The sequence below is a fragment of the Coregonus lavaretus genome, assembly GCF_964263955.1.
Source record: "Coregonus lavaretus genome assembly, chromosome: 28".
Taxonomy (NCBI): Eukaryota; Metazoa; Chordata; class Actinopteri; order Salmoniformes; family Salmonidae; genus Coregonus; species Coregonus lavaretus.
In genome coordinates this window covers 38,621,734-38,649,653 of record NC_140015.1, presented here as the reverse complement: position 1 = coordinate 38,649,653, position 27,920 = coordinate 38,621,734, and the positions used below count along the sequence as shown (strand labels likewise).

Genomic DNA, 27,920 nt, shown 5'->3' with positions numbered 1-27,920 from the left:
GAGAGAGAGAGAAAGAGGGACAGGGACAGAGAGAGAGAGAGAGAGAGAGAGAGAGAGAGAGAGAGAGGAAGGGGAGGGGAAGTAGTGTAGAGAGAGAGAGACTGTCTCAGTGGTGGGCCACAGGGCTTGACTGGGAAGCCAACCTACACTCAGTAGTCTGGTCCACCCATCACAGAATGTTATGTTGACTTGAACATCATTCTATGTTCTAGAGAGCATTCTAGTCATTCTAATTCTATGTTCTACAGGGTATTCTAGTCATTCTAATTCTATAGTCTACTACAGGCCTAGTTTATTGGCCGTGTCCACTGGTCAGACGGGCCGGCCGCCGTGGTGCTTCCTGCTGTGTCAGCCAGCAGACCGTACACACATAAAGTACCCTTGTCCCCCTTAGCTCTGATTGGACAGTTTGGTCAGGCTGCCGTGGAATGCTGAGACAGATTGTGGTGTGTGCGCGTGAGCTTCTTTTAGAATGGAATGGAGAGAGAATTTTCATTCATCCTGTTCCCCGAGCTTTGTTAGGAACACAAAGTCTGTGTCCCAAATGGAACCCTGTTCCCTACATAGTGCACTTTTTTGACCAGGACCTGTCCAGGGGCAGTACTTGTACATCAAGCTGCCTCACGCCACGGCTCATGCAACTTCTAAAGGGAATAGGGTACCATTTGGGATAGTTAGGCATCCTGGACCAGCACACATTGTGCCCTCAATACTTTTGTAACAGATGTAACTGTTTGTAACTGTTTATCATAAGATTCATAGGTCTAAATTAACGCTTTTGGCATGTTGTGCTTTATTATGTAATTGTGAACATGATGAACAAGCCGTTTCCTCAGTAAATGAGCTCTCAGTATAGACCCACTCTCATCAGACATGCATCTGTAAAAACGACCATTTTATTCATCATTAAACGTCAGGGAGTTCCAACCTGAACATCCTCAAGAGATCAGTCCTACTTCATGGTCATCATGTTTATAGCACCCTAGTGGTGGGTGCTGGTCTAAGAGGATGGCCCGTTCAGTGTTCTGGCTCACTGCTTTTATCTGACTGATGCACTACCATTCAGTCATGGGGTCTATCTCAATACTCTGAAGTGGCTTCCTCCCCTCATCTCCTTTCCCCTATCTACTCTGATGTGCTGAAAGTGGACAGACGTCAGTCTTTTAGTAGGCTGTGTAATAAGCAGCCATCCTTCATATAGCTTTGACTTATCCTGTGTTTTCAGATCAGTGTAGATGGAGAGGAGACGAAGGAAAGAAGCCACAATTAGACTATAGAGATGCAGCCCTGGCTCTCATCCAACCTTCACACAGCAGGACAGCAGAGCAGGGGTCTAAGCAGCAGTGGTCTCATCAGCAGGGGTGTAATCATTAGTGGTCTCATCAGCAGTGGTCTCATCAGCAGTGGTCTAAGCAGCAGTGGTCTAATCAGCAGGGGTCTAATCATTAGTGGTCTCATCAGCAGGGGTCTCATCAGCAGGGGTCTAATCAGCAGTGGTCTAATCAGCAGGGGTCTAATCATTAGTGGTCTCATCAGCAGGGGTCTCATCGGCAGTGGTCTCATCAGCAGTGGTCTCATCAGCAGTGGTCTCATCAGCAGGGGTCTAATCAGCAGTGGTCTCATCAGCAGTGGTCTCATCAGCAGTGGTCTAATCAGCAGTGGTCTCATCAGCAGGAGTCTAATCATTAGTGGTCTCATCATTAGTGGTCTCATCAGAGGGGTCTCATCAGCAGTGGTCTAATCAGCAGTGGTCTCATCAGCAGGAGTCTAATCATTAGTGGTCTCATCATTAGTGGTCTCATCAGAGGGGTCTCATCAGCAGTGGTCTCATCATTAGTGGTCTCATCATTAGTGGTCTCATCAGAGGGGTCTCATCAGCAGTGGTCTCATCAGCAGTGGTCTAATCAGCAGTGGTCTCATCATTAGTGGTCTCATCAGCAGTGGTCTCATCAGCAGTGGTCTAATCAGCAGTGGTCTCATCATTAGTGGTCTCATCAGCAGTGGTCTCATCAGCAGTGGTCTAATCAGCAGGAGTCTAATTATTAGTGGTCTCATCAGCAGGGGTCTAATCAGCAGGGGTCTAATCAGCAGGGGTCTAATCAGCAGGGGTCTGGTCATTGACATCAGTACACTGTATTCCCTGATCTGTTCGCCCGTCCTGTTTGTTTCTCTGCTGCCATTGGACTCTGTGGCGTATCAGAGAGCATCCAGCTTGAAGCATCTGCTGTTGGCAGCTTGGCAAATTAATTAATTATTTTGTTTATTTATTGACTTGAAACATGAGGCAGAGCCACGGCCTGGGGGGATGTTCATGGGCACAGTCCCCTCCAACACTTTTTTCTCCACATTTTGTTGTGGTAAAGCCTGAATTTAAAATAGATTAAATTTAGATTTTTTTGTCAGTGGCCTACACACAATATCCCATAATGTCAAAGTGAAATTATATTTTTGAAATGTATACAAATTAATACAAAATTAATAAATGAAAATATGAAATGTCTTGAGTCAATAAGTATTCAACCCCTTTATTATGTCAATCCTAAATACGTTCAGAAGTAAAAATGTGTTTAACAAGTCACATAATAAGTTGTATGGACACTGTGTGTAATAATAGTGTTTAACAGGATTTTTGAATGACAACCTCATCTCTGTAGCCCACACATACAATTATCTGTAAGGTCCCTCAGTCAAGCAGTGAATTTCAAACACAGATTCAACCACAAAGACCAGGGAGGTTTTCCAATGCCTCACAAAGAAGGGCACCTATTTGTAGATGGGTAAAAAATAACAGACATTGAATATCCCTTTGAGTATGGTGAAGTTATTAATTACACTTTGTATCAAAACACCCAGTAACTACAAAGATACTGGGAAGAGATTTTTGACGTACCGATCCCATGGCATAGTGTTTATGAACTGACACGCAAAACGACACCAGATTCAAAAATTAGAACAATTCAATGTAAATTATTATATAAAATTCTTGCTACCAATAGAATGTTATTTATATGGGGGATACAATCTTCCCAGCTCTGCAGATTTTGCTGTGAAGAGACATAATCATTAGATCATTTGTTTTGGTTCTGTCCATTTGTAGCTTCTTTTTGGACACAGGTCCAGGAATGGCTAAAGGATTGCAATATTTACCTGGAGCTAACCTTGCAGATAGCATTACTGGGTGATCTGAAAAGTCATAGTCAATCGATCAATAATATAATAATACTTTTAGCAAAAATGTTTATTTTTAATTCACAATCTGTAGAAGCAATGAGAATAGAAAGGTTCAGAACTTTTGTAAAACATCACAGTACGGTTGAAATATATATGGCAAATATAAATCCTATATGGATGGTGTTAAGAGATAGATGGGAGGTATTGAATAGAGTTGAAGGATGGGACTAATAACAAATAACAACAAATAATAACAAAGATAGCTAATAATGTAAGCATACTGTGTCCATAATAAGTATATAGGTTGTATGTTGGGAGCTTTTGGGAAAGAGCACAGTTAGAAAGATATGGCATATAGAAGCAAACCGGACGGACATCATGAAAATGATCGGAGAGGTTGAGAGTCTAAGAAGTTCAGGAGCAAAAAAAATTAATAATATATATATATATATATATATATATATATATATATATATATATATATAATAGAATTATTGTAAAATTAACTGTGTCCATAAGGTGTAGATAGTAAGTATAGACCGGAAGTAGAGGCCTGGGCATTGTTGTTCACTAATTTACTCCAAGTAGGGAAAGGATGACGGGGTTGAAAAGTAGTAAAGGGGAGTATATATATAAAAAACATGGGGGATTGGAAGTGATGCAGACAATTACATTGATAGAAGATACAATCTGCAATATTAAGCTGATCCATTCCCCCCCCCCCAAAAAATAAATAAAAATAAATAAATAGATACTGGCGTCCTACCTAACTCAGTTGCCGGAGAGGAAGGAAAACGCTCAGGGATTTCACCATGAGGCCAATGGTGACTTTAAAACAGTTAGAGTTTAATGGCTGTGATAGGAGAAAACTGAGGATGGATCAACAACATTGTAGTTACTCCACAATAATAACCTAATTGTCAGAGTGAACTAAAGGAAGCCTGTACAATACAAAAATCTTCCAAAACATGCATCCTGTTAGCAACAAGGCTCTAAAGTAATACTGCAAAAAATGTGGCAAAGCAATTAACTTTTTGTTCTGAATACAAAGTGTTATGTTTGGGTCAAAACCAATACAACACATTATTGAGTACCACTCTCCATATTTTCAAGCATTGTGGTGGCTACATCATGTTATGGGTATGCTTGTAATCATTAAGGACTGGGGAGTTTTTCAGGATAAAAAATAAACTGAATGGAGCTAAGCACAGGCTAAATCCTAGAGGAAAACCTGGTCCAGTCTGCTTTCCACCAGACACCTTTCAGCAGGACAATAACCTAAAACACAAGGCCAAATCTACCCTGGAGTTGCTTACCAAGAATACAGTGAATGTTCCTGAGTGGCCAAGTGACAGTTTTGACTTAAATCTACTTGAAAATATATGGCAAAACCTGAAAATGGTTGTCTAGCAATGATCAACAACCAATTTGACAGAGCTTGAAGAATTTTGGGCAAATGTTGCACAATCCAGGTGTGGAAAGCTCTTGGAGACCAGAAAGACTCACAGCTGTAATTGCTGCCAAAGGTGCTTCTACAAAGTATTGACTCAGGGGTGTGAATACTTATAATATAATAATAATATGCCATTTAGCAGACGCTTTTATCCAAAGCGACTTACAGTCATGCGTGCATACATTTTTGTGTATGGGTGGTCCCGGGGATCGAACCCACTACCCTGGCGTTACAAGCGCCGTGCTCTACCAGCTGAGCTACAGAGGACCACCTTATGTAAATGCGATATTTCTGTATTTCATTTTCAATACATTTGCTAAGATTTCTAAAAACATGTTTTCACTTTGTCATTATGGGGTATTGTGTGTAGATGGGTGCGGAAAAAAACACATATTTTATCCATTTTGAATTCAGGCTGTAACACAACAAAATGTGGAATAAGGGGTATGAATACTTTCTGAAGGCACTGTAACTTGATTATGTGGATGTTATGGTCTTAGCTAAAAGTGTTAAAAGAACTACGTAAAGTACTTAAGGAGATTCCCCAGTGGCTTGTTGAGTGTGTTCTTGTTAAATCATTCAAACCCTCTCCACCCTAACCCAATCCTGACTGGTGTGGTTTCTCCTACCCTCTCCACCCTAACCCAATCCTGACTGGTGTGGTTTCTCCTACCCTCTCCACCCTAACCCAATCCTGACTGGTGTGGTTTCTCCTACCCTCTCCACCCTAACCCAATCCTGACTGGTGTGTTTTCTCCTACCCTCTCCACCCTAACCCAATCCTGACTGGTGTGGTTTCTCCTACCCTCTCCACCCTAACCCAATCCTGACTTGTGTGGTTTCTCCTACCCTCTCCACCCTAACCCAATCCTGACTTGTGTGGTTTCTCCTACCCTCTCCACCCTAACCCAATCCTGACTGGTGTGGTTTCTCCTACCCTCTCCACCCTAACCCAATCCTGACTGGTGTGGTTTCTCCTACCCTCTCCACCCTAACCCAATCCTGACTGGTGTGTTTTCTCCGACCCTCTCCACCCTAACCCAATCCTGACTGGTGTGTTTTCTCCTTCTAGGGCAGAAAAAACTGAAGTGTTAAGCGACGATCTTCTGCAGGTAAATAAGTGTGTGTGTGTGTGTGTGTGTGTGTGTGTGTGTGTGTGTACCTGTGTGTGTGATCTATGGCCTACCTGTCAGCGTGGTGTCTGATACATGTTGCTGTGCTGGTTTAGGTGGAGAAGCGGTTGGACCTGGTCAAACAGGTGACCCACAGCACTCACAAAAAGCTGACCGCCTGCCTGCAGGGCCAGCAAGGTGCCGACGAGAGAGAGAAGAAATCAGTCAAGTCTCCCTCGGTGAGCACCTATCAGAGACTGCTTTATTCAATGTGTCAGTGAGTTTCTATCTGCCCCTCCCTATTCAAATAAACCAGGAATAAATACAAATCCATAATATCCACATTCTCCCCCTGTTCAGACAGTGACAGAGAAGTATGTTTTGCTACCTTACATTTACATTTTAGTCATTTAGCAGACGCTGTTATCCAGAGCGACTTACAGTTAGTGAGTGCATACATTTTCATAATGCCCCCCCCCGTGGGAAACGAACCCACAACCCTGGCGTTGCAAGCGCCATGCTCTACCAACTGAGCTGCTGTGATATGAAATTCTGTATGTTAATACTTTCTTTCTTGTATCAGAAAAAGCTACCACTAACCATCCTGGCACAATGCATGGTAGAGGGAGCTGCTGTGCTGGGAGATGACTCTCTACTAGGGTGAGTCCCTGTATACGCATACACACACACACACACACACACACGCACACGCACGCACACACACACACAAACACACACACACACAGACACACACGCACAAGCGCACACACACAAACACGCACTCACGCACTCTCTCTCTCCCTCTCTCTCTCCCTCTCTCTCTCTCTCTAGGTCTCTCTCTCTCTCTAGGTCTCTCTCTCTCTGTCTCTCTCTCTCTCTCTCTCTCTCTCTCTCTCTAGGTCTCTCTCTCTCTAGCTCTCTCTCTCTCTCTAGCTCTCTCTCTCTCTCTAGGTCTCTCTCTCTCTGTCTCTCTCTCTCTCTCTGTCTCTCTCTCTCTGTCTTTCTCTCTCTCTCTCTCTCTCTCTCTCTCTCTCTCTCTCTCTCTCTCTCTCTCTCTCTCTTTCTCTCTCTATCTCTCTCTCTTTCTCTCTCTCTCTAGGTCTCTCTCTCTCTCTAGGTCTCTCTCTCTGTCTCAATTCAATTCAATTTAAAGGCTTTATTGGCATGGGAAACGTATGTTAACATTGCCAAAGCAAGTGAAGTAGATAGTAAACAAAAGTGAAATAAACAATAAATATTAACAGTAAACATTACACTCAGAAGTTTCAAAAGAATAAAGACATTTCAAATGTCATATTATGTATATATACAGTGTTGTAACAATGTGCAAAGAGTTAAAGTACAAATGGGAAAATAAATAAACATAAATATGGGTTGTATTTACAATGGTGTTTGTTCTTCACTGGTTGCCCTTTTCTTGTGGCAACAGGTCACAAATCTTGCAGCTGTGATGGCACACTGTGGTCTTTCACCCAGTAGATAAGGGAGTTTATCAAAATTGGGTTTGTTTTCTAATTCTTTGTGGATCGCTGTAATCTGAGGGAAATATGTGTCTCTAATATGGTCATACATTTGGCAGGAGGTTAGGAAGTGCAGCTCAGTTTCCACCTCATTTTGTGGGCAGTGTGCACATAGCCTGTCTTCTCTTGAGAGCCAGGTCTGCCTACGGCGGCCTTTCTCAATAGCAAGGCTATGCTCACTGAGTCTGTACATAGTCAAAGCTTTCCTTAAGTTTGGGTCAGTCACAGTGGTCAGGTATTCTGCCACTGTGTACTCTCTGTTTAGGGCCAAATAGCATTCTAGTTTGCTCTGTTTTTTTGTTTGTTCTTTCCAATGTGTCAAGTAATTCTCTTTTTGTTTTCTCATGATTTGGTTGGGTCTAATTGTGTTGTTGTTGTTGTTGTTGTTGTGCTGGGGCTGTGTGGGGTCTGTTTGTGTTTGTGAACAGAGCCCCAGGACCAGCTTACTTAGGGGACTCTTCTCCAAGTTCATCTCTCTGTAGGTGATGGCTTTGTTATGGAAGGTTTGGGAATCGCTTCCTTTTAAGTGGTTATAGAATTTAACGGCTCTTTTCTGGATTTTGATAATTAGCGGGTATTGGCCTAATTCTGCTCTGCATGCATTATTTGGTGTTTTACGTTGTACACGGAGGATGTTTTTGCAGAATTCTGCATGCAGAGTCTCAATTTGGTGTTTGTCCCATTTTGTGAATTCTTGGTTGGTGAGCGGACCCCAGACCTCACAACCATAAAGGGCAATGGGTTCTATAACTGATTCAAGTATTTTTAGCCAGATTCTAATTGGTATGTCAAATTTTATGTTCCTTTTGATGGCATAGAAGGCCTTGTCTCTCAGATCGTTCACAGCTTTGTGGAAGTTACCTGTGGCGCTGATGTTTAGGCCGAGGTATGTATCGTTTTTTGTGTGCTCTAGGGCAACGGTGTCTAGATGGAATTTGTATTTGTGGTCCTGGCAACTGGACCTTTTTTGGAACACCATTATTTTTGTCTTACTGAGATTTACTGTCAGGGCCCAGGTCTGACAGAATCTGTGCAGAAGATCTAGGTGCTGCTGTAGGCCCTCCTTGGTTGGTGACAGAAGCACCAGATCATCAGCAAACAGAAGACATTTGACTTCAGATTCTAGTAGGGTGAGGCCGGGTGCTGCAGACTGTTCTAGTGCCCTCGCCAATTCGTTGATATATATGTTGAAGAGGGTGGGGCTTAAACTGCATCCCTGTCTCAACCCACGGCCCTGTGGAAAGAAATGTGTGTGTTTTTTGCCCATTTTAACCACACACTTGTTGTTTGTGTACATGGATTTTATAATGTCGTATGTTTTTCCCCCAACCCCACTTTCCATCAATTTGTATAGCAGACCCTCATGCCAAAGTGAGTCAAAAGCTTTTTTGAAATCAACAAAGCATAAGAAGACTTTGCCTTTGTTTTGGTTTGTTTGTTTGTCAATTAGGGTGTGCAGAGTGAATACGTGGTCTGTCGTACGGTAATTTGGTAAAAAGCCAATTTGACATTTGCTCAGTACATTGTTTTCACTGAGGAAATGAACTAGTCTGCTGTTAATGATAATGCAGAGGATTTTCCCAAGGTTGCTGTTGACGCATATCCCACGGTAGTTATTGGGGTCAAATTTGTCTCCGCTTTTGTGGATTGGGGTGATCAGTCATTGGTTCCAAATATTGGGGAAGATGCCAGAGCTAAGGATGATGTTAAAGAGTTTAAGTATAGCTAATTGAAATTTGTGGTCTGTATATTTTATCATTTCATTGAGGATACCATCAACACCACAGGACTTTTTGGGTTGGAGGGTTTGTATTTTATCCTGTAGTGTCACGATCGTTGATAGAGGCAGACCAAGGCGCAGCGTGATAGGCGTACATCTTTTAATGAGTACTTTACACAAATAACAAAACGATACGTGAAGTCTAAAGGTTCACCAACACAAACCTATACAGAACAAGATCCCACAAATAACTAGTGCCAACAGGCTGCCTAAGTATGGTTCCCAATCAGAGACAACGAGAATCAGCTGCCTCTGATTGGGAACCACCCTTGCCAACATAGAAAACACGAACTAGAACACAACATAGAAAATCACACATAGAAAATCCACACCCTGGCTCAACATATAAGAGTCCCCAGAGCCAGGGCGTGACAGTATCCCCCACCAAAGGCGCGGACTGCGACCGCGCCAACCAAACCCAACAGGGGAGGGGCCGGGTGGGCATTCCGCCTCGGTGGCGGATCCGGCTCTGGGCGTGACCACCACTCTCTCGCTACCCCCCCGTAGCGCCCTGGTCTGGTCTGGCCCCGCTGGCCGGAGCTGGACTGGACACCGGTGGAGCGGATTGCTCAGGCTCCGGTGTGGAGCAGCTGACCGGTGCCTGACCAGGCACCGGTGGAACAGGCACGGGCTGTGCCGGACTGACGACGCGCACCACTGGCTTGGTGCGGGGAGCAGGAACGGGCCGGACCGGGCTGACGACGCGCACCACTGGCTTGGTGCGGGGAGCAGGAACAGGCCGGACTGGACTGTGGAGACGGACTGGAGGTCTGGAGCGAAGAGCTGACACAACCCGTCCTGGCTGAATGCCTATTTCTACACACTCTGTGTGAGGCATCAGCACAGGACGTACAGGGCTGTGCACTCGTACTGGCACTACAGCACGTGGCACTGGCGCAGGATATCCGGGACCGAGGAGGGGTACTGGAGGCCACGAGCGTTGAGCCGTCACACTCCGTCCTGGCTGCATGCCCACCTTACCACGACACGTGCGTGGTGCTAGCACAGGACGTACAGGACTGTGCCGGACCACTCGCGGCACAGTACGCAGCTCCGCATAACTCGGAACCTGCCCAGTCTCACGCTGCCTAGCCTGAGTACGGGGAGTTGGCTCTGCTCTACCTCTAGGCTCCGCCAACCTCCCTTCCAGCCCCCCAAACCTGGTGGCCTCCTCTCCTAATCCGCCGATACGTCCTGTAGCTGCCTCCAGCGTCCCCGTCGTCCATGCCGTGTGCCCCCCCCAAAAAAAGTATTGGGGTTGCCTCTCGCCTGTCCGACGACGACCCGGTTGGCGCCGCTTCTCCTCTCCTGCCTGGGCATCCTCCCTCATCGCCCTCCGGTAGCGGACGGCCTCCTCCTCTGTGATTCTCCCCCAACCGAGGAGGACATCTACCAGAGTAACCTCCTGTTCCATACCCAGCGTTTGCTCCTGCACACGCTGCTTGGTCCTATTTTGGTGGGATCTTCTGTCACGATCGTTATAAGAAGCGGACCAAGGCGCAGCGTGATAGGCGTACATCTTTTAATGAGTACTTTACACAAATAACAAAACAACAAAACGATACGTGAAGTCTAAAGGTTCACCAACACAAACCTATACAGAACAAGATCCCACAAATAACTAGTGCCAACAGGCTGCCTAAGTATGGTTCCCAATCAGAGACAACGAGAATCAGCTGCCTCTGATTGGGAACCACCCTGGCCAACATAGAAAACACGAACTAGAACACAACATAGAAAATCACACATAGAAAATCCACACCCTGGCTCAACATATAAGAGTCCCCAGAGCCAGGGCGTGACATGTAGTTCATTCAATGTAAATGGAGAATCCAGTGGGTTCTGGTAGTCTTTAATAGTTGATTCTAAGTTGATGTCTCTCTCTCTCTCTTGGTCTCTCTCTCACTCACACATCTTTTTTCAGTTGATTCTGCCATAATTCCACTCTGTCCTCCTTGACCTTGTCCTCTATCCGATGCATTCTGATTGGTTGTGGCCGGGTCCTAGCTGATGTTGTGATTGACTGGGACCTAGCTGACATTGTGATTGGCTGTGGCAAGGACCTAGCTAACGTTGTGTTTGGCTGTGGCAGGGACCTAGCTGACGTTGTGTTTGGCTGTGGCTGGGACTTATCTGAGGTTGTGATTGGCTCTTTTCCCTTAACAGGAAGATGCTGAACCTGTGTGGGGAGACAGAGGAGAAGCTGGCCCAGGAACTAATTCAGTTTGAGTTCCAGATAGAGAAGGATGTGGTGGAGCCTCTCTATGAGCTGGCTGAGGTGAGTCCTACTGTCTCTATGATGAGGTGAGTCCTACTGTCTCTATGATGAGGTGAGTCCTACTGTCTCTATGATGAGGTGAGTTCTACTGTCTCTATGAGCTGGCTGAGGTGAGTTCTACTGTCTCTATGATGAGGTGAGTCCTACTGTCTCTATGATGAGGTGAGTCCTACTGTCTCTATGATGAGGTGAGTCCTACTGACATTATGATGAGGTGAGTCCTACTGTCTCTATGATGAGGTGAGTCCTACTGTCTCTATGATGAGGTGAGTCCTACTGTCTCTATGATAAGGTGAGTTCTACTGTCTCTATGAGCTGGCTGAGGTGAGTTCTACTGTCTCTATGATGAGGTGAGTCCTACTGTCTCTATGACGAGGTTAGTCCTACTGTCTCTATGATGAGGTGAGTTCTACTGTCTCTATGAGCTGGCTGAGATGAGTTCTACTGTCTCTATGATGAGGTGAGTCCTACTGTCTCTATGATGAGGTGAGTCCTACTGTCTCTATGATGAGGTGAGTCCTACTGTCTCTATGATGAGGTGAGTTCTATTGTCTCTATGAGCTGGCTGAGGTGAGTTCTACTGTCTCTATGATGAGGTGAGTCCTACTGTCTCTATGACGAGGTGATTCCTGCTGTCTCCATGATGAGGTGAGTCCTACTGTCTCTATGAGCTGGCTGAGGTGAGTCCTACTGTCACTATGATGAGGTGTCCTACTGTCTCTATGATGAGGTGAGTCCTACTGTTTCTATGAGCTGGCTGAGGTGAGTCCTACTGTCTCTATGATGAGGTGAGTCCTACTGTCTCTATGATGAGGTGAGTTATACTGTCTCTGTCATGAGGTGAGTCCTACTGTCATTATGATGAGGTGAGTCCTACTGTCTCTATGATGAGGTGAGTCCTACTGTCTCTATGATGAGGTGAGTCCTACTGTCTCTATGATGAGGTGAGTCCTACTGTCTCTATGATGAGGTGAGTCCTACTTTCCCTATGATGAGGTGAGTCCTACTGTCTTTATGATGAGGTGAGTCCTACTGTAACCTATGATGAGGTGAGTCCTACTGTCATTATGATGAGGTGAGTCCTACTGTCTCTATGATGAGGTGAGTCCTACTTTCCCTATGATGAGGTGAGTCCTACTGTCTTTATGATGAGGTGAGTCCTACTGTAACCTATGATGAGGTGAGTCCTACTCTCCCTATGATGAGGTGAATCCTACTCTCCCTAGCCATACAGTACTTGAAGTCTCACACTTGTATAGGAATGTTTTTTGTTGTTGTTTTTCACCTTTATTTATACAGGGAAGTCCCATTGAGAGCGATATCTCCTTTTGCTAGGGGGCCCTGCTTCACTAAAAGCAGCCAACAATACCAAGTCCATCATATTGAATAAGTTACACAGTGACAACAATCAAAAGCAGAAGCATTAAAGATACACAATACAATTATTATTGTCTGTCCAGAGACTAGGAGAGCCCACACCATTCACCATTACTATCTCTAAGTGACGATGATTGTCAGACACAATGTCAGCATGTTCATTATTGTCTATTGCCTTCAGGGTGCTAGAATATTCCTCCCATCTCAACTCCCAGATAACTAGTAGATAAATGAATGTAGTCATGTGTGGAGATACATTATAGAGGTGGTTTCATCTGTTCCTGTCTCTTCCCAGGTGGACATCCCCAACATCCAGAAACAGAGGAAACATTTAGCCAAGCTGGTCCTGGACATGGACTCAGCCCGCACACGGTGAGGGATGGAATGCATGTTAACATACAGGCTGGGACCTTTTACCCTCTTCACTGACCACTTCTTAAGAGATGCTCATGTTTAGAATAATGCTTAGACAAGCATGTTCTTTCCCTCTGTGGTTGTGTCTCAAATCGCACCCTAATCCCTATACAGTGCACTACTTTTTAACAAGCTCTGGTCAAAGGTAGTGCACTATATAGCCTAGAATAGGATGCCATTTGGGATGAAGCCTGTGTGTTGGTGTTCCATCCCCCCTCCTAACTCTTCTTCTGTCCCCTCCTTGCCTGTAGGTTTCACCAGTCGTCCAAGTCCTCCAGTCACCCTAGCAACCTGCAGGCGGGCGGGGCCAAGGGGGAGGCCCTCAGAGAGGAGATGGAGGAGGCAGCCAATAGGATGGAGATCTGCAGAGTGAGTCACAGGGTTCTAGAGGTTCTGGCTCCTCCTCCTCCCCACCACAAGGTTACAGGCTGCATTTACCACTACAAGGTTACAGACTGCATTAACCACCACAAGGTTACAGGCTGCATTTACCACTACAAGGTTACAGGCTGCATTAACCACCACAAGGTTACAGGCTGCATTTACCACCGCAAGGTTACAGACTGCATTAACCACTACAAGGTTACAGGCTGCATTAACCACTACAAGGTTACAGACTGCATTAACCACCACAAGGTTACAGGCTGCATTAACCACCACAAGGTTACAGGCTGCATTAACCACTACAAGGTTACAGACTGCATTAACCACCACAAGGTTACAGACTGCATTAACCACCACAAGGTTACAGGCTGCATTAACCACCACAAGGTTACAGACTGCATTAACCACCACAAGGTTACAGGCTGCATTAACCACTACAAGGTTACAGGCTGCATTAACCACTACAAGGTTACAGGCTGCATTAACCACTACAAGGTTACAGGCTGCATTAACCACTACAAGGTTACAGGCTGCATTAACCACTACAAGGTTACAGGCTGCATTAACCACCACAAGGTTACAGGCTGCATTAACCACTACAAGGTTACAGGCTGCATTAACCACTACAAGGTTACAGGCTGCATTAACCACCACAAGGTTACAGGCTGCATTAACCACTACAAGGTTACAGGCTGCATTAACCACCACAAGGTTACAGGCTGCATTAACCACCACAAGGTTACAGGCTGCATTAACCACTACAAGGTTACAGGCTGCATTAACCACTACAAGGTTAAATGGCTGCATTAAACACTACAAGGTTACAGGCTGCATTAACCACCACAAGGTTACAGGCTGCATTAAACACCACAAGGTTACAGGCTGCATTAACCACCACAAGGTTACAGGCTGCATTTACCACTACAAGGTTACAGGCTGCATTAACCACTACAAGGTTACAGGCTGCATTAACCACTACAAGGTTACAGGCTGCATTTACCACTACAAGGTTACAGGCTGCATTAACCACTACAAGGTTACAGGCTGCATTTACCACTACAAGGTTACAGGCTGCATTAACCACCACAAGGTTACAGGCTGCATTAACCACTACAAGGTTACAGGCTGTATTTACCACTACAAGGTTACAGGCTGCATTAACCACCACAAGGTTACAGGCTGCATTAACCACTACAAGGTTACAGGCTGCATTAACCACTACAAGGTTACAGGCTGCATTAACCACTACAAGGTTACAGGCTGCATTAACCACCACAAGGTTACAGGCTGCATTAACCACTACAAGGTTACAGACTGCATTAACCACTACAAGGTTACAGGCTGCATTAACCACCACAAGGTTACAGGCTGCATTAACCACCACAAGGTTACAGGCTGCATTAACCACCACAAGGTTACAGACTGCATTAACCACTACAAGGTTACAGGCTGCATTTACCACCACAAGGTTACAGGCTGCATTAAACACTACAAGGTTACAGGCTGCATTAAGGTTAAAGGTCATTTCTTATCCTCTTTTCCAGGATCAACTATCAGCAGATATGTATAATTTTGTGGCCAAAGAAATAGACTATGCAAACTACTTTCAGACGGTTAGTATATTTTCTGTATCAATGCATTTACCCTTCAGATGACCTTGACTCATGTTACAGTCATATAGCTGAGCAGGTGTTTAAACCTCACCTTTTTTACCCCTCTGTCCCTCTGTTTCCCTGTGTGTCTCTCTGTCCCTTTGTCTCTCTGTCTCCCTCTCTGTCCCTGTGTCTCTGTCTCCCTCTCTGTCCCTGTGTCTCTGTCTCCCTCTCTGTCCCTGTGTCTCTCTCTCCCTCTCTGTCCCTGTGTCTCTGTCTCCCTCTCTGTCCCTGTGTCTCTGTCTCCCTCTCTGTCCCTGTGTCTCTGTCCCCTCTCTGTCCCTGTGTCTCTGTCTCCCTCTCTGTCCCTGTGTCTCTGTCTCCCTCTCTGTCCCTGTGTCTCTGTCCCCTCTCTGTCCCTGTGTCTCTGTCTCCCTCTCTGTCCCTGTGTCTCTGTCTCCCTCTCTGTCCCTGTGTCTCTCTCTCCCTCTCTGTCCCTGTGTCTCTCTGTCCCCTCTCTGTCCCTGTGTCTCTGTCCCCTCTCTGTCCCTGTGTCTCTGTCTCCCTCTCTGTCCCTGTGTCTCTGTCCCCTCTCTGTCCCTGTGTCTCTGTCTCCCTCTCTGTCCCTGTGTCTCTGTCTCCCTCTCTGTCCCTGTGTCTCTGTCCCCTCTCTGTCCCTGTGTCTCTGTCTCCCTCTCTGTCCCTGTGTCTCTGTCTCCCTCTCTGTCCCCGTGTCTCTGTCTCCCTCTCTATCCCTGTGTCTCTGTCCCCCTCTCTGTCCCTGTATCTCTGTCTCCCTCTCTGTCCCTGTGTCTCTGTCTCCCTCTCTGTCCCTGTGTCTCTGTCTCCCTCTCTGTCCCTGTGTCTCTCTCTCCCTCTCTGTCCCTGTGTCTCTCTGTCCCCTCTCTGTCCCTGTGTCTCTGTCCCCTCTCTGTCCCTGTGTCTCTGTCCCCTCTCTGTCCCTGTGTCTCTGTGCGTCTCTCTGTAGCTCATAGAGATCCAGGCAGAATATCACAGGAAGTCTCTAGAGATCCTCCAGAGTGTCTTGCCCACCATTAAAGCTCACCAGGGTGGGTTAATGTGTGTGTATGTATGTGTGTGTGTGTGTGTGTGTGTGTGTGTGTGTGTGCACATTTACGCGTGTCTGTGTGTGTGTGTGTGAGCTCGTCCATGCCTGCACATGTGTATGTGTCCATGCCTGTCTGCTTCTCGTGTGTCTAACTGTTGTATAATGTGTTGTACCACCACAGAGGCGTGGGTGGAGAAGCCGTCGTATGGCAAGGCCTTGGAGGAACACCTGACCATCAGCAGTAGAGAGATCGCCTTCCCCATCGAAGCCTGTGTCACTATGCTGCTGGAGTGTGGCATGCAGGAGGAGGTAGAGAAAAAGATTAAGCCTACTTAACACTAAGTTTCCCAGACCCAGATGAAGACTACTTAACACTAAGTTTCCCAGACCCAGATGAAGACTACTTAACACTAAGTTTCCCAGACCCAGATGAAGACTACTTAACACTAAGTTTCCCAGACCCATATGAAGACTACTTAACTCTACTAAGTTTCCCAGACTCATATGAAGACTACTTAACTCTACTAAGTTTCCCAGACTCAGATGAAGCCTACTTAACTCTACTAAGTTTCCCAGACCCAGATAAAGCCTACTTAACTCTACTAAGTTTCCCAGACCCAGATGAAGACTACTTAACACTAAGTTTCCCAGACCCAGATAAAGCCTACTTAACACTACTAAGTTTCCCAGACCCAGATGAAGCCTACTTAACACTATTATGTTTCCCAGACCCAGATGAAGCCTACTTAACACTAAGTTTCCCAGTCCCAAATTAAGCCAATTTAACACTGCTTTACATTCTGATATCAGTTAACTGTTAGAGAGTGTTTATTGTAGACAGAGATATAGTATGTACTACATTTATGTTTCAGTATTTATCTCTATGATGGCCCTGCTCTGACTCTCTGTCTTCCTGACTCCCTGTCTTCTTGTCTTCCTGTCTTGCTGATTCCCTTTGTGTGTAGGGTCTGTTCAGAGTGGCCCCCTCGGCCTCCAAGCTGAAGAAGCTGAAGGCCTCCCTGGACTGTGGTGTTATGGACGTACAGGAGTATTCAGCTGACCCTCACGCCATCGCAGGTTACCTTACACACCCACACACACACATATAGACACACACACAGTATTTGAAAATACTCAAATACACTCCCATGCATTTAACACAGGTATTTGAAAATAGTATTTGATAGAAGTATTTGAAAATACTCTCAAATATAATTTGATCGACTGTTTCGTTTTTACAAATAGCCATTAAAATACACAAAATTCAAATACACAGAAAAAAAAGTATTTGAAATACTACACTGAACAGAATATAAACGCAACATGTAAAGTGTTGGTCCCATGTTTCATTAACTGAAATAAAAGATCCCAGAAATGTTCCATACTCACAAAAAGCTTATTTATCTCAAATTTGTGCATACATTTGTTTACATCCCTGTTTGTGACCAATTCTTCTTTGCTAAAATAATCCATCCACCTGACAGGTGTGGCATATCAATAAGCTGATTAAACAGCATGATCATTACACAGGTGCACCTTGTGCTGGGGACAATAAAAGGCCACTCTAAAATGTGCAGTTTTGTCACACAACACAATACCACAGATGTCTCAAGTTTTGAATGAGCATGCTGACTGCAGAAATGTCCACCTGCATTCTCAGTCATGTGAAATCCATAGATTAGGGCCTAATGAATGTATTTCAATTAACTGATTTCCTTATATAAACTGTAACTGTAACTCAGTAAAATCTTTGAAATTGTTGCATGTTGCATTTGTATTTTTGTTCAGTATATATACTCAAATACACATGTATTTGAACCCAGGTCTGAAACACACACACACACACGCACACACGCACACACCATCACAGATTAATTTACACTCACATACTCGCCTCGCGCCTCTCTCTCTCTGGCGCAGGCTCTGGTCTCCATAACAACAAGCCTTTAGCTAGCTCCATTGTCTATATATAACCATCAGATAGAACTCTGCTTTCAGGAGATCCATGCCTCCAGAAATATATCAATCAATGTTAGGTCAACACAATCAAGTAGAGGTTTCTTTTGTTTGTGGACTGTTGTCTTTCACACCTTGTTGCCTATTTCCTTGTTGCCTGTTTCCTAACATCCTCCTCCAGTAGAGAGCTGGCCTGCATCCCAAATGACACCATATTCCCTATACAGTGTACTACTTTTGACCCCTGGCCCATATGGCTCTGGTCAAATTAGTGCATTATGTAGGGATTAGGGAGCCATTCAAGGAGACCACCATCATCCCAGTGTCCAAGAAAGACAAGGTGACATGCCCAAATGACTATCGCCCCGTCACACAGACGCTGGTCATCATGAAGTGCTTGGAGATGCTGGTCATGGCTCACGTCAAGGCCAGCTTGCCAGACACACTGGACCCACTCCAATTTGAATACCGCTCCAACAGATCCAAGGTTCAATTTCCATCGCTATTCACGCGGCCGTAACACATCTGGACAAGAAGAACACCTATGTGAGAATGCAGTTCATTGACTACAGTTCAGCATTCAACACTATTGTTCCCTCCAAGCTTAACACCAAGCTCAGAGCATCCTCAGTTCTCTGCTGTACTACCTGTTCAGCCACGACCGTGTAGCTTTCCAAGACACCAAGTCATCATCAACTTTGCTGACGACACCACAGTTGTAGGCCTGATAACCAACAATGACGAGTCAGCCTATAGGGAGGAGGTAAGTGAACTGGCATTGTGGTGCCAGGACAACACCATTCCTTCAACGTCAGCAAAACAAATGAGTTGATTGTTGACTCAGGAAGCAGAGGAGGGAACATGCCACGATCCACATCGTCAGGACTGCAGTAGAGGGAGTCAGCTGTTTTAAGTTCCTTTGAGTCCACATCACCGAAGACTTGACATGGACCAACAACATCACCACTCTTGTCAAGAGGGCGCAGCAGCGTCTCTACTTCCTAAGGCATCTGAAAAAATTCGGCATGCCACCCCCGGTCCTCTCCAAATACTACCACTGCACCATCGAGAGCGTCCTGACCGGTTCCATAATGGCCTGTTACTGCTCCGTCCACGACCACAAGGCCCTCCAGTGGGTGGTGAAGACGGCCCAGGACATCACTGGGACCGTGCTCCCACCCATCCAGGACATCACTGGGACCGTGCTCCCACCCATCCAGGACATCACTGGGACCGTGCTCCCACCCATCCAGGACATCACTGGGACCGTGCTCCCACCCATCCAGGACATCACTGGGACCGTGCTCCCACCCATCCAGTACATCACTGGGACCGTGCTCCCACCCATCCAGGACATCACTGGGACCGTGCTCCCACCCATCCAGTACATCACTGGGACCGTGCTCCCACCCATCCAGGACATCACTGGGACCGTGCTCCCACCCATCCAGGACATCACTGGGACCGTGCTCCCACCCATCCAGTACATCACTGGGACCGTGCTCCCACCCATCCAGGACATCACTGGGACCGTGCTCCCACCCATCCAGTACATCATTGGACCGTGCTCCCACCCATCCAGGACATCACTGGGACCGTGCTCCCACCCATCCAGGACATCTACTTGAAACGGTGCCTGAGGAAAGCGCGCAGCATCATCAAGGACCCCACACACCCCAGCCACAAGCTGTTCTCTCCCTCACCATCAGGCAGATGGTATCGGAGCATGAGGTCTGATACCAACAGGCTCAGAGACAGTTTCTGTCTACAAGCCATCAGACTGTTGAACACTTGAACTGGATTGAGAAACTGCTCTGATTCTCCGCACCTTAGCACAAATGCACTCACTCACACACACACACACGCACACACATATACTACTATTCATTCTACACACATCACAACTGCTGCTACCAGACTCTTATTATGATACTGCACAATTTAAACACTTGCCCCCCAATCCTCCCTTCCCCAAAACGTGTAAATATTGGACTATAAATGGTGCCTTCCTGTATTATACTGATGCTAAAATGTTTATTCTACTGAGCCATTTACTTTATGTTCCTATTATTATCTTTCATTACTTCTTATTGTTGTTACATTGTCGAGTAAGGAACATGCAAGTAAGCATTTCATTGGACGGTGTATGCCATGTGTATCCCGTATATACGACCAATAAAACATGACACCTGAAACTTGATTTGGCCCTGGAGTTTAGTTCAGCTGTGGGGCTAGAAGAACATATCCCTTAACATTTCCTAAATGATCTGCTTGTGTTTTGCCCTAGATGTTCTCTATCCTAAAGGCTTCTTTGTAATGTTGCTGTCCACTTCCTTGAGTAATCGGAGGATGGCAGCGTTGTGTGTGTGTGTTCTCATCAGTATTCTGAACAGAGAAAACCACACCTCCCCTAGGCCTAATGAGATTATATCTCTCTTTCTCTTTCTCTCTCTTCCTCCCTTTCTCTCTCCATCTCTCTTTCTCCATCCTCCTGTCCCCCCCCCCCTCTCTCTCTCTCTCTTCCCATCTCTCCCCCTTCCTCTCTCTCACCCCTCCCTCCCTCCCTCCCTCCCTCCCTCCCTCCCTCCCTCCCTCCCTCCCTCTCTTTCTCCATCCCGTTCTCTTTCTCTCTACCTCTCTCTGTCTCTCCATCCCTCTCTTCCGCAGGGGCTCTGAAATCATACCTCCGTGAGCTTCCAGAGCCACTGATGACCAGTGAACTTTACGAGGACTGGATTCAGGCGTCAAAGTGAGTAGAGATTCCCTTCATAACCACAGCATCTCCACTACAGATAACAGATCCCTTCATAACCACATCATCTCCACTACAGATAACAGATCCCTTCATAACCTCAGCATCTCCACTACAGATAACAGATCCCTTCATAACCACAGCATCTCTACTACAGATAACAGATCCTTTTTGAGTTATGTTAAAGAGCTGGAGATGACTCTTCTATTCTAGAATGACTTTCCTATTTCTATGGGGAGAACTCCATAAAGAAGGGTACATTACCATACTGACAGAACAGACGGTGAACCGGTATCACAATAATAGTCATTATTAACACAGTGTTTCTCAACCTCCGGTCCGTGGTCCGGCACTGGTCCCTGGGTTGTTGTTTACCGGTCCCTCAGATGGTTAGCTGACACCAATTAGCCTCTCAATGACAATACACTGTAGCCTGCTGGTCTCCCTGGTACAAAATAATGTTGAGAAAAACACTGCCTTGAGCACAACTCACCCTGAGCACTGTTCACTGCTCTCTTCATCGTTCAGTATTCAGGATATGGACAAGAGACTACAAGCTCTGCTGGCGGCATGTGAAAAACTACCAACTGACAACTTCAACAATTTCAGGTCAGTACCCATCTCTGCCTCCCTCTCTACAATCTACATATACCTACTGCCAGTAGGTATTAACCCTCCAGTGAGGATCTGTTTTATCTGTTTGGGTTGTTGCCAGGCTGAAGTTTCCTCTAAGTTTAGATCTAGGATCAGATTCCCCTCCCCCACTCCTAACCTTAACCATTAGTGGGGGAATTGCAAAAGTGATCCATGGTCAGCGTCTAGGGTCTTCAACCTACTACATAGTCAACATGTTGTTTATGAGATGAATCAGTAGGTTTCTAGTGTAGATTATGTTTTATCTGGGTGTTATAGTTCTGGGTCTGTGATGCTATGTTTACACAGGCAGACCAATTCTGATCTTTTATCACTAATTGGTATTTTGACCAAGCAGATCAGCTCTGAAAAAGATATGATGTGAAAAGATTTGATGTGATTGGTCAAAAGACCAATTAGTGGAAAAAAGATCAGAATGGAGCTGACAGTGTAGACGCAGCCTGTGTCTTGGACCTCCTATCAGGGTTAGAGTCCCTGTGTTCGCTAAAATATTGTTAACCAACAGAGACCATCAGGGAATGTGTGTGTGTGTGTTTGTGTGTGTGTGTGTGTGTGTGTGTGTGCGTGTGCGTGTGTGTGTGATTTCACAGTATAGTTCGAAAGCTGAACAAATAGGCCCTAGTGTTGAGTCATGCTGATTTGAACATATCAAGTTGTCTTCCTTCTGGGGAGTTTTCCCTGGCCACTGCTGCTGCTTGGTCTTTATGGTTCCAGGTCTGGTTACTGTGCTGCTGCTTGGTCTTTATGGTTCCAGGTCTGGTTACTGTGCTGCTGCTTGGTCTTTATGGTTCCAGGTCTGGTTACTGTGCTGCTGCTTGGTCTTTATGGTTCCAGGTCTGGTTAGTGTGCTGCTGCTTGGTCTTTATGGTTCCAGGTCTGGTTACTGTGATGCTGCTTGGTCTTTAGGGTTCCAGGTCTGGTTACTGTGCTGCTGCTTGGTCTTTATGGTTCCAGGTCTGGTTACTGTGATGCTGCTTGGTCTTTATGGTTCCAGGTCTGGTTACTGTGATGCTGCTTGGTCTTTATGGTTCCAGGTCTGGTTACTGTGCTGCTGCTTGGTCTTTATGGTTCCAGGTCTGGTTACTGTGCTGCTGCTTGGTATTTATGGTTCCAGGTCTGGTTACTGTGATGTTGCTTGGTCTTTATGGTTCCAGGTCTGGATACTGTAAAGCATATGGTGATAAATGTTGACTTTAAAAAGGGCTATATAAATACATTTGATTGACTGATTGATAGACTGATTGATTGAGTGATTTATAGACTGATTGATTGAATGATTGATAGACTGATTGATTGAGTGATTGATAGACTGATTGATTGAGTGATTGACAGACTGATTGATTGAGTGATTGATTGAGTGATTGATTGACAGACTGATTGTTTGTGTGTGTATTTCTCCTCTTCCTATCAGATACTTAATTAAGTTCCTAGCCAAGCTAGGAGAGTATCAGGACTCCAACAAGATGACTCCTGGTAACATGGCTATAGTTCTGGGTCCCAACCTGCTATGGACGCACTCCAACGAGAGTGGGTACGTGTCCTGTCCTCCGTTCTCTCTCTCTCTCTCCTCAAAATACGCTGCTTTATCAGTAAACATTTTATTCATCTTTTGACAGTCTGCGGAGGGTACTTTGAAATACTTTAGATGCATGTTGTTCACTTTACCCGGTACAATACTCCTATCGAATAGTCCCAAAAGGACAAACTCCCAAGTTAAATCAGGTGCACCTCAAATTGTCTTAGTGATGTGTTTCCTGTCTGACTGAGTGTTTGGTGTCTCCAGGAACATGACCGAGATGATGACCACAGTATCTCTTCAGATAGTGGGGATCATAGAACCCATCATACAGCACGCTGACTGGTTCTTCCCTGGAGGTGACACACACCTACCTTTAAACACACACACACTCACACACACACATACCTTTAAACACACACACACTCAGACACACACATACACACACACATAACTGCAAACACACACACACACACACACACACACACACACACACCACAACACACACTGTCATCAGGATCATGAACTAATTGATTCCTCTCTCCTCCCCTCCTATAGAGATTGAGTTTAATCTGACAGGCTGCTACGGCAGTCCCATCCACGCCAACCACAACTCTAACTACAGCTCCATGCCTTCGCCAGACATGGACCAATCGGAACGCAAGCTGTCGCACGACCAGGGCAGACGTCCACTCAGTGTTGCCACTGACAACATGATGCTGGAATTCTACAAGAAGGATGGGTAGGCTGCTGCTGAGTGCAAGCTGCCCTATCCATCCTCCCTCGTTCTTTCACTCTCTCTCTCTGTTTCTCTGTCTTCTCTCTCTCTCTCTGTTTCTCCCTCTCTCTCTCTCATTGTTTCTCTCTGTAACTCTCTCTCTCTCTCTTCCGCTCTCTCTCTCACTCTCTCTCTTCTTCTCTCTCTTCCTCTCTCTTCTCTCTCTCTCTTTCTTCTCTCTCTCTCTTCCTCTCTCTCTCTTCTTCTCTCTCTCTCTTCCTCTCTCTCTCTCTCTCTTCCTCTCTCGCTATTCCTCTCTCGCTCTTCCTCTCTCTCTCTTCCTCTCTCTTCTCTCTCTCTCTCTCTCTCTCTCTCTCTCTTCTTCTCTTCCTCGCTCTCTCTTCCTCTCTTTCTCTCTTCTCTCTCTCTTCCTCTCTATTCTCTCTCTCTCTCTCTCTCTCTCTCTCTCTCTCTTCTTATCTTCCTCTCTCTCTCTCTCTCTCTCTCTCTCTCTCTCTCTCTCTCTCTCTCTCTCTCTCTCTCTCTCTCTCTCTCTCTTTTTCTCTTCCTCGCTCTCTCTTCCTCTCTTTCTCTCTTCTCTCTCTCTCTTCCTCTCTATTCTCTCTCTCTCTCTCTCTCTCTCTCTCTCTCTCTCTCTCTCTCTCTCTCTCTCTCTCTCTCTCTCTCTCTCTCTCTCTTCCTCTCTCTCTCTTCTCTCTCTCTCTCTCTCTCTCTCTCTCTCTCTCTCTCTCTCTCTCTCTCTCTCTCTCTCTCTCTCTCTCTCTCTCTCTCTCTCTCTTTCTCTCTCTCTCTCTTCCTCTCTTTCTCTCTCTCTGTTCTCATGCAGCATCAAAACCCACATGATGCCACCCACTCCTTCTCTTCTCTCTGTTGGTCTTATAAAGTATTGAGCCAGAACCTTGAGGAACAGATTGATAGTTTGTTAAAGACACATGACTCAGGCAGAGTATTTACATAATGCAGTAGATCTTTAAAGGTTTAATGAAGCATCTATGAAAATGAAATTCATTCTACAAAAGGTGTTATAAGGTCTATGATCATCTATGAAGGTCTTATGAAGGGTTTATGAAGGCTTCTAATAGGGCAATTCACCAGCACCAAACCAGTGTCTACATATGTGAAAACAGTGTGTCTCTATGATCTGTGGTTAAAAAGATGACAAGACAGGCACTACAACAAGGCTTCTATGTGACATCACAAGGTAGGATTAAAGTAAAAAAAACTGTGATGTTCTTGCTCCCCACGTCACCGCGAATCTCATAGTGTTTGAAAATCACTTTTTAAATGTTTTACTTTTTACTTTTGATGATGTCAACTTAGAAATGAGCCGTTTTCAAATACAGTGTATGTTGACACTGGTTTTGTGTTGGAGATAATGAACATGAGGTTGAAAAGTGGTGGATTGCCCTTTAAGTGGTTGTTCGTTTACAGTGCTCTGATTTAGAGCTCTCAGTAGAACACAGAAGGAGGGTAGATATCTGCCCTGTCAATCATCCTCTCATCCAATTAGGTGCCAGCTTTATCAGTCCTCATCTAGAGGGGAGGGATACCCTGGGAATGCAAACACACCTTATTTAAATAGTCCACACACATCTTTTTTAAATAGTCCCGGCCCGGTGAGTGGCACCGTCACCGTCTCTATGGCAACACGGCAGCAGTGATAGAGGCTGCTTCTAGTTGCTTCTTCGCATTCTCCTGAGATCTACACACACACACACACACACACAAACTCACACCATGCACACACACACACACCCACGCCTGGCCTATCCTTCTCAGTCAGGGACGTCACCTGCCCTCCCTGACTCACCAGGTGGAAAATCACTGGCAGGCATGCCAAGATCCTCCCTCACAGAAATAGTCTCGGAAAACCAGACCTTGGAGCAACGTTGGAGCAATGGCACCAGGTCTGGGCAGAATGTCAGATTCTCTCTGACGTTTAGAAAGGGGAAAATAGACAGACGACTCTCCCAACGAATCACAAGTTTGGGTAGGCGGAGCTTAAAATGTGGGCGGGAGTTGTGCTAATGTTTAGCTAGGGCAACAAGTGGATACAGCAGTGACGTCACCGCTGACCCGCTTCTATTTAATATTCGACATCTCTGTCCCAACTGACGGCGGAACTTCTACAGACGTGTAAACCGGAATATTGGAACATTGAGGGAGGCAACCCGTCTGTCCAGAGAGACTATCACAGAGACTATCACTAGATTTACTCTTTCACATTGATATATCGTTTTTTCACCACACACCTAAACCCCAAACAGTTCTCCCATGTGTGACACTGGTAGAAAAGATAGTTGTTATCCATTTAGGATAATGACCAGTTTTGTAACTGTGGCATATCAAAGGCAGGCTATTGTTACTGTGCTAGACTGAGGAGAGCTGTGAGGATGTCTTTGTCTTTGCGTGTGAGTCCACTCCAGAGAACTTAGCTTGGCTTAATTACTGTATTAACTAACGAGGCACTAATTTCCTCTTGGTAGGACAGTGCAGGCTACTCATTTGGTCGGGCATGTCCCAATACTTCTGAAACCCTCTCTACCCTGTCACTGTGGATCTCATCCCCCCGAATACAGACAACACTGTAGCCCTGTAACTCACTAGACTTCTACACTAGCCCCTTCTACTGGTCCCCTCTGTAACCCACTAGACTTCTACACTAGCCCCTTCTACTGGTCCCCTCTGTAACCCACTAGACTTCCACACTAGCCCCTTCTACTGGTCCCCTCTGTAGCCCCTTCTACTGGTCCCCTCTGTAGCCCGTTAGCCTTCCACACTAGCCCCTTCTACTGGTCCCCTCTGTAGCCCACTAGACTTCTACACTAGCCCCTTCTACTGGTCCCCTCTGTAACCCACTAGACTTCCACACTAGCCCCTTCTACTGGTCCCCTCTGTAGCCCCTTCTACTGGTCCCCTCTGTAGCCCGTTAGCCTTCCACACTAGCCCCTTCTACTGGTCCCCTCTGTAGCCCACTAGACTTCTACACTAGCCCCTTCTACTGGTCCCCTCTGTAACCCACTAGCCTTCCACACTAGCCCCTTCTACTGGTCCTCTCTGTAGCCCACTAGCCTTCCACACTAGCCCCTTATACTGGTCCCCTCTGTAGCCCCCTAGACGTCTACACTAGCCCCTTCTACACTCAGCACATTCCAATCTCCACACTAGTCACTGGCCTAGCCCTCTATGTAGCTCCCTAACCCTCTATGTAGCTCCCTAACCCTCTATGTAGCTTCCTTTACCCTCTATGTAGCACCCTAACCCTTTATGTAGCTCCCTAACACTCTATGTAGCTCATTAGCCCTCTATGTAGCTCCCTAACCCTCTATGTAGCTCCCTAACCCTCTATGTAGCTCTATAACCCACGATTGGCCCAGCGTCGTCCAGGGTAGGGGAGGGAATGGCCGGCAGGGATGTAGCTCAGTTGGTGGAGCATGGCGTTTGCAACGGCAGGGTTGTGGGTTCGATTCCCACGGGGGTCCAGTATGAAAAATTAAAAAAAAATTAAAAATTAATAATAATGTTTTCACTAACTGTAAGTCGCTCTGGATAAGAGCGTCTGCTAAATGACTAAAATGTAAATGTCTATGTAGCTCCCTAACCCTCTATGTAGCTCCTTAGCTCTATATGTAGCTCCCTAACTCTCTATGTAGCTCCCTAGCCTTCTATGTAGCTCCCTAACCCTCTATGTAGCTCCCTAACCCTCAATGTAGCTCCCTAAACCTTTATGTAGCTCCCTAACCATCTATGTAGCTCCCTAACCCTCTATGTAGCTCCCTAACCTTCTATGTATCTCCCTAACCCATTATGTAGCTCCCTAACCCTTTATGTAGCTCCCTAACCCTCTATGTAGCTCCCTAACCCTCTATGTAGCTCCCTAACACTCTATGTAGCTCATTAGCCCTCTATGTAGCTCCCTAACCCTCTATGTAGCTCCCTAACCCTCTATGTAGCTCCCTAGCCCTCTACGTAGCTCCCTAACCCTCTATGTAGCTCCCTAACCCTCTATGTAGCTCCCCAACCCTCTGTGTAGCTCCCTAAAACCTCTATGTAGCTTCCTAACCCTCTATGTAGCTCCCTAACCCTCTATGTAGCTCCCTAACCCTCTATGTAGCTCCCTAACCCTCTATTTATCTCCCTAACCTTCTATGTA

General features: G+C 45.9%; 1 protein-coding gene across 1 annotated transcript in view; it reads left to right on the top strand.

Moving 5' to 3' along the window:
* LOC311104505 (rho GTPase-activating protein 44-like) overlaps positions 1-27,920 on the top strand; it is a gene marked incomplete at both ends in the record, with an annotated part of 63,756 nt that overhangs the window by 15,550 nt on the left and 20,286 nt on the right. Inside the window, 15 exons of the mRNA XM_084146362.1 lie at positions 5,697-5,736; positions 5,853-5,975; positions 6,320-6,396; positions 11,203-11,314; positions 12,987-13,063; positions 13,357-13,474; positions 15,034-15,102; positions 16,070-16,151; positions 16,332-16,459; positions 17,116-17,227; positions 20,774-20,855; positions 21,387-21,467; positions 22,924-23,043; positions 23,296-23,387; positions 23,587-23,770. Coding sequence (XP_084002488.1) covers positions 5,697-5,736; positions 5,853-5,975; positions 6,320-6,396; positions 11,203-11,314; positions 12,987-13,063; positions 13,357-13,474; positions 15,034-15,102; positions 16,070-16,151; positions 16,332-16,459; positions 17,116-17,227; positions 20,774-20,855; positions 21,387-21,467; positions 22,924-23,043; positions 23,296-23,387; positions 23,587-23,770 — 1,497 coding nt within the window. The remainder of the gene's footprint in view (positions 1-5,696; positions 5,737-5,852; positions 5,976-6,319; positions 6,397-11,202; positions 11,315-12,986; positions 13,064-13,356; positions 13,475-15,033; positions 15,103-16,069; positions 16,152-16,331; positions 16,460-17,115; positions 17,228-20,773; positions 20,856-21,386; positions 21,468-22,923; positions 23,044-23,295; positions 23,388-23,586; positions 23,771-27,920) is intronic.